General features: G+C 43.8%; 1 protein-coding gene and 1 non-coding gene across 2 annotated transcripts; one reads left to right on the top strand and one right to left on the bottom strand.

Moving 5' to 3' along the window:
- Positions 1-584: 584 nt before the first annotated feature.
- On the top strand, positions 585-6,573 carry LOC123097351 (uncharacterized). Its single transcript, XM_044519072.1, has 2 exons — positions 585-3,414; positions 3,603-6,573. The coding sequence occupies exons 1-2, from the start codon at positions 2,255-2,257 to the stop codon at positions 3,685-3,687; spliced, it is 1,245 nt and encodes a 414-aa protein (XP_044375007.1). The 5' UTR covers positions 585-2,254; the 3' UTR covers positions 3,688-6,573.
- Positions 2,614-2,724, bottom strand: LOC123100846 (small nucleolar RNA R71). Its single transcript, XR_006448479.1, has one exon. It is a non-coding gene; the product is annotated as a small nucleolar RNA R71 (small nucleolar RNA).
- Positions 6,574-7,320: the final 747 nt, after the last annotated feature.

Below are 7,320 nucleotides of genomic sequence, written 5' to 3' on the forward strand. Positions count from 1 at the left end.
AGACCGGCCCCGTCGGGCCGGCGTGCTTCGGGCCACGCATCCGGGGTGAGCCCTTTACTAAAGGGTTCACGCTCCCCCGCGACACCCCCAAGTACAACGACACCGTGAAGCCGCAGGACTCGCTCACTGATAAGTATATTTCACATTTATAATTTTGGTACTCAAATGTAGCATCTATCGTGTTATATTCGTCCATTCTTGCCATGATTGATTGAATATTGCTTGATAATCATAAAAAGGATCATTTACTAGTCTTTTGGTCTATCTTGCAGAAATGTGCGCAAAGGCACCAATAATCGTCAAGATTCTGTCTAGGTGGTTATCGAGAAGAGTGAAGAAAAGAAGAGAAGGAAGAAGAGACTTGTGTGAGATGAAAAGAAGTAACCAGGGGGCTAGCTAAAGAAGTGAGAGGACCTTCTTGTGAAGAAAGAAGAGAAGGAGGAGGGCTAATGTGTAAAGTTTGCAGATCAGGGAGGGGATCAAAATCCCTAGATCGCCTCCATTCCCCATCGGGCCTGGCACATCTCATCTCTCTCCCTCTTCCCTTCTTCTCCACCACCGGCCGCCGCCACGGCCAGGCCGGCGTGGTGATGCGCCAACCAGCACCGCCTCCATCCATCACCCAGCGCCACCACTACTCCTCCTACCTCCAGTGCCTACATCCACCACACCAGCCGCTCCCTCACGCGCCGCATCAGACACTCCGGCGCGAGTGTCTGGTCACCCGCGTGAGTGCGCCACCCAACTCCTTCGCCTCGGATCCATCTCGCAGACCACCAGTGTGCCACCACCATCGCCAACTCCCTCTTCCTTCTTCTGCTCTCTGCCTGCTGCTGCTTCTTCCCACGCCCCTGCTGCTGCTTGCTCTCTCAATCTCTGCTACTACTTCTCCTTCCCTCCGCTGCTTGCTGCTTCTCCCTCTTCTTCAACCTACTGCTGCTTGCCCTCAACCCTCTCTGCTGCTTCTCTCACCCGGATGCCACTGCTGCTACCTGTTCCTAAGCTCGCCTGCTGCTGCTGCTGTTCTTCTTCTTATCTCCAAGTCACTGCTGATCCTTCCCACGCCCAAGTTGCTGCTCCTCTCTCTTGCAACACCTATTGCTGTTCTTCTTCTTCTCCTAACCTGCTGTTCTTCTTCTTCTCCTAACCTTGCTGCTGTACTTTTCTGAACCATCTTGCTACTGTTATTCCCTCTCTTGATCTCAAATTTCTGTAATTTTGAGAAGTTTATTGTTCAGTACTTTGTAATATTCAGCATTGAGATGTTTAGTACAAGTAATATTCAAATTTGATAAAAGCTTGCAACCTGACAATTGTTCAGTTTCGTACTTGTAAAATATAGTGCATTTTATTATGTGCTCTGACTAGTTAATGTCCAGTTGTTTGGATAATACTTAGTATGTGTGATATGCTCTGTGATATAGTAATTTTCTAGTATATGTGTGTGTGATCCCCTATGTGTATTTTTCTTGACATCTACTGTAACCTGTCTGTACTAGTAACTTTGCTATAGTCTAATTGATGTTCAGTTGTTAGTCTTTGTGCTAGCTATGTACCAGTGGCATTTATGCTTGTGATTTTCCAGTGAACTTGTTTAATTTCAGTTCATATGTTAGCTCAAGTACCTTTGCTATATAAATATATGTGTGTGTGCTTGTGATTTAAATAATCTGTTTTCTGTCCAGTAATTTTGTTTCTTCCCTCTTTCATACGCTTGCTAGATATATATGGTCATGTCTTTTGACTTCCCTTGTCACTGATGTTAGCCTTTCAGTTTCTATAATAATATGAAAATACCAAAAAGACAAAGTGAAGATAATCTTCATCCCCCTTTGTTTCTGTGTCATTTCTTTTGTTGATATCCTTGTTAGTGTTAGGTTTATTTTCTGTTTTCATCATTCAATTGGGTCACCTAGCTTTAGTCGAACGTAGTTGCCGTCGCCTAGTCCCTGTGGAGAACACGACATCCGTAGCTTTGGGCGTAAAAACCCCACTATACTTTCAATTGATCATTTTGGCGCCGTTGCCGGGGACTAGCGTCGAGTGACCGTGTTAGGCTATAGACTAGGTTTATTTTAGTTCCGTGTTTAATTCGTCGTGTATTTCATTTTCTGTGTTTCTTTTATATTTTTTTCCTTGCTGTTGCTTCGGCTTATTAGGATACTAACATTCTGACTAGTATTTACTGTTTATGAGTGTGCGTAGGAAATCTGAACTATTTACAGGTTGATTGATAGTTACACTTGGTGGAGATATGGCGATTCTTCGTGATGTTTGGATGCCAAGCAGCCAATGCTATTTCACAGGGCCACTTTGGCCGTCTTTTGAGGCGGAAAATTTTGAGCTAAAGCCTGGTCTTATTGCTTTGGTTCAACATCATCAGTTTGGAGGGTTGCCTAATGAAGATCCTTATGAGCACTTGCTCCGAGTCATGGAGTATTCAGATACAGTAAAGTACCATGGAGTTCCTCAAGATGCTATCAAGTGCATGCTGTTCACATTCTCTCTCCGAGATGATGCTCGTGCTTGGTATCGATCCTTGCCATCAAGATCATTCGGTTGGAATGAGATATCACGAGCTTTCTTGGATAAATATTTCCCACTACACAAGCAGTCCGCAATTCGAGATGAAATCTTCAATTTCGTTCAGCGTGAAGGCAAGAGCTTGTATGATGCTTTGGAGAGATACATAGCCTTATTCAGGAGATGTCCTAATCATGGGCTCGAGAGATGGTTAGAGCTGCAGATATTTTATAGAGGATTGACTTTGGACACTCGAGCTTACGTCGATATGGCAGCGGGTGGAGCTATTACAAACAAGACACTTGATGAAGCTTTTCTGCTGATTGAGAGCATAGCTTTCCACCAACTTCAGTGGTACAATAAGAAGCCCACGTCTGATTCATTGGTTTGCTTGCAACAAATCACTACACCTCAGCCACCAATTCTTACACAGAAGCCTGAACCTCTATCTCAGTGTGACAAGATTGAGCTTGCATGGATTATCTTTGACGATGATGACACCATTCTAGTTGACACACACGCTACAGATCATATGGATACTAGTGTTGGAGATTCAGTTTTGCATTGTGATGATTCTTCCATGGATGAGCCAGAGCTGCAGTTAGTTGTTTTTGATATTGAGGAGTCACCTTTAGTTGATATTGATCATGTGCTGCTAGAGCCAGACATGGAGAAGTTCACCTTCGATGATGTTAGCCGCATTGCTTCCTCAACACTTGAGCCTGAGATGGAGAGCTTCATGGTTGAGTATGGTGAGGTGGATTCAGATGTCAAGGAGCCAAGCTCTACTATTTCACTTGTTGACACGAGTCCGGTTGAAATTTCTACTACCACACCTCACTTGGTATCTTCAATTGAGGTAGTCCTGAAGCTTCTTCCTAACTATCTCAGGTATGATCTCAGCTTTCTGGACAAGACATGTCATATCGCTGATATTGCCTATGCCCCATGTGACTTGTTGTTGATACATGTTCCTGATTTGATCAATAGATATACTTATATGATAGGGTACTCTATCGATGACTTAGAGGGCATTCTCTCTGTCACTGTATTGGCTTGGTTGTTGAGTGTTCTTTCAGGTTGATGCTTGTGTACCATTTACTGCGAGTTAACCGAGTTCGAGATGACATTCCCTGGGATCCTGGTGGATTCACGGCATGGTGATGAGGAGAAGCAATGGGCACACGCGAAGAAGAGTGAAGCTGGAGCAGGCATGGGGATAGAGAAGCAAAAAGAGAAGAGCTGCAGTTTAGAGAGCGTTGAGCGAGTGCTACTTCCTATATAAACCCGGTGAGCTGTTTCATGTCCCCAGTCTGAATATATCATCCATTGATACATGCTGAAATCAATTGCTATTTGGGTTGCTTGAGCCATTTCTTAAACGTTGTCCCACTGAATTTTACCTTTGACATATGGTGCTTGATGTGAATATGTAAACCGATTTGTGGATGCCTTGTAAACTAGTGATCTACATACTGCTTGCTTTGCTGAAATTAGTGAAAGTTATTAGTTTTGAGTGCTCAAATCCCTAGTACACTAGAAAACTTCATCATTTTCTGCATTCACTTTGATACACCTAGATCATCAATTGTTAGATGCTGATTTTGTGCCAAGTGTGTTCCCCTTCAGAGCAATCATTCACCACTATGGACTAGCATACTATGTTCCCTGGATCGGTAGTATGTGAACCAGACCTGGATGAGTGATGATTCTTGTTTCCTTTTTGTATTCATTTGTTAAAAAGGTAATAATGAATAAATAAGTCTGACTACCTACAGTAGCATGTCATGTTCCCTGGATCGGTGGCATGTGAAATCGGGTTAGCTTGGGCAGTAATTAATAATAAAAATGTAATTGTCGAACCAGATGTATACCATGTTCTCGGGATCGGTGGTATGTTCCTTTGGAGAGACAAACAAAAAAAACTAATAATTGGTCAAGCCAGGTGTATACCATGTTCTCGGGATCGGTGGTATGTTCTTTTGGTGAGATCGATAAAATATTATCATTACTTCCTTCAAATTCAATAAGTGCTTCAACCATAATGTTATGTTCCGGGTAATAAGTTTTTTTTGGGATCATGCTCTCTTTAGGAACCCTTTGGCACAATCAGCATTTGAACTTGTTGATCCACTTCTATCTTTGTAAAAGTTTAAAATGATTGAGTTTACTAGTGTCCTATTGATATGTAGCACTGTTAACCATTAATTTTCACTAGCCAAGTCCAAAGCATGCACTGTTTAGAGATCTACTTCACTTGACATTTTCTAGTCAGTTCACTGTTCATGTTCTTGCTCTTGTCATATGCCTTTGCTTGAGGACAAGCAAAGATTTAAGTGTGGGGGAACTTGATAAGTATATTTCACATTTATAATTTTGGTACTCAAATGTAGCATCTATCGTGTTATATTCGTCCATTCTTGCCATGATTGATTGAATATTGCTTGATAATCATAAAAAAGGATCATTTACTAGTCTTTTGGTCTATCTTGCAGAAATGTGCGCAAAGGCACCAATAATCGTCAAGATTCTGTCTAGGTGGTTATCGAAGAGTGAAGAAAAGAAGAGAAGGAAGAAGAGACTTGTGTGAGATGAAAAGAAGTAACCAGGGGGCTAGCTAAAGAAGTGAGAGGACCTTCTTGTGAAGAAAGAAGAGAAGGAGGAGGGCTAATGTGTAAAGTTTGCAGATCAGGGAGGGGATCAAAATCCCTAGATCGCCTCCATTCCCCATCGGGCCTGGCACATCTCATCTCTCTCCCTCTTCCCTTCTTCTCCACCACCGGCCGCCGCCACGGCCAGGCCGGCGTGGTGGTGCGCCAACCAGCACCGCCTCCATCCATCACCCAGCGCCAACCAGCACCGCCTCCATCCATCACCCAACGCCACCACTACTCCTCCTACCTCCAGTGCCTACATCCACCACACCAGCCGCTCCCTCACGCGCCGCATCAGACACTCCGGCGCGAGTGTCTGGTCACCCGCGTGAGTGCGCCACCCAACTCCTTCGCCTCGGATCCATCTCGCAGACCACCAGTGTGCCACCACCATCGCCAACTCCCTCTTCCTTCTTCTGCTCTCTGCCTGCTGCTGCTTCTTCCCACGCCCCTGCTGCTGCTTGCTCTCTCAATCTCTGCTACTACTTCTCCTTCCCTCCGCTGCTTGCTGCTTCTCCCTCTTCTTCAACCTACTGCTGCTTGCCCTCAACCCTCTCTGCTGCTTCTCTCACCCGGATGCCACTGCTGCTACCTGTTCCTAAGCTCGCCTGCTGCTGCTGCTGTTCTTCTTCTTATCTCCAAGTCACTGCTGATCCTTCCCACGCCCAAGTTGCTGCTCCTCTCTCTTGCAACACCTATTGCTGTTCTTCTTCTTCTCCTAACCTGCTGTTCTTCTTCTTCTCCTAACCTTGCTGCTGTACTTTTCTGAACCATCTTGCTACTGTTATTCCCTCTCTTGATCTCAAATTTCTGTAATTTTGAGAAGTTTATTGTTCAGTACTTTGTAATATTCAGCATTGAGATGTTTAGTACAAGTAATATTCAAATTTGATAAAAGCTTGCAACCTGACAATTGTTCAGTTTCGTACTTGTAAAATATAGTGCATTTTATTATGTGCTCTGACTAGTTAATGTCCAGTTGTTTGGATAATACTTAGTATGTGTGATATGCTCTGTGATATAGTAATTTTCTAGTATATGTGTGTGTGATCCCCTATGTGTATGTTTCTTGACATCTACTGTAACCTGTCTGTACTAGTAACTTTGCTATAGTCTAATTGATGTTCAGTTGTTAGTCTTTGTGCTAGCTATGTACCAGTGGCATTTATGCTTGTGATTTTCCAGTGAACTTGTTTAATTTCAGTTCATATGTTAGCTCAAGTACCTTTGCTATATAAATATATGTGTGTGTGCTTGTGATTTAAATAATCTGTTTTCTGTCCAGTAATTTTGTTTCTTCCCTCTTTCATACGCTTGCTAGATATATATGGTCATGTCTTTTGACTTCCCTTGTCACTGATGTTAGCCTTTCAGTTTCTATAATAATATGAAAATACCAAAACGACAAAGTGAAGATAATCTTCATCCCCCTTTGTTTCTGTGTCATTTCTTTTGTTGATATCCTTGTTAGTGTTAGGTTTATTTTCTGTTTTCATCATTCAATTGGGTCACCTAGCTTTAGTCGAACGTAGTTGCCGTCGCCTAGTCCCTGTGGAGAACACGACATCCGTAGCTTTGGGCGTAAAAACCCACTATACTTTCAATTGATCACTCACCGACTACACCACCGCCATCGGCATCGCCGGCGGTAACCACCGCCTCGCCGTGCGCTACGCGCCTCTCCAGGGGTCGGCCCGCACCTGGTTGAACAGTTTACCGGTGGGCAGCATCAACGCGTGGGTCGACTTCGAGCAGGTGGTGGCATTGCTTCAATTTATCAACGGCACTAGACCATTACTTAATAGTGACATTAGGTGGAATTTCTTCAATTTATCGACGGCACTAGACCATTACTTAATAGTGACATTAGGTGGCATTTCTTAATGCTTCATGTGATTTTACATTAACGATAGCGATATGGGCGTAGGGACAGCAGGGGCATAAAGTGGTGAGGCGGATGTGGTTGCCGAGAGCGGCAAACACTCAGGCGGCATGTCTGCATTTGTCCCATTTTTTATCTCGGCAACATTTTCCTATGTGAGCACAGGAAATCTGGACCTGCTCGTTCTCATTTGCGTTGTCCGCCATCACCCCTCACTTCCTTTCCAAGTCCTAGATTCATGCTACAGCTTTCCCACTTTCT

This window comes from Triticum aestivum, chromosome 4D (genome assembly GCF_018294505.1).
Source record: "Triticum aestivum cultivar Chinese Spring chromosome 4D, IWGSC CS RefSeq v2.1, whole genome shotgun sequence".
NCBI classification, from domain to species: domain Eukaryota; kingdom Viridiplantae; phylum Streptophyta; class Magnoliopsida; order Poales; family Poaceae; genus Triticum; species Triticum aestivum.

Excerpts from the sequence above, each read along its gene's own strand:
- LOC123097351 (XM_044519072.1), top strand. The coding sequence starts at position 2,255 with ATGGCGATTCTTCGTGATGTTTGGATGCCAAGCAGCCAATGCTATTTC. Across the intron at positions 3,415-3,602 it reads CTTCTTCCTAACTATCTCAG|GTTGATGCTTGTGTACCATT; the intron begins GTATGATCTCAG and ends GTGTTCTTTCAG.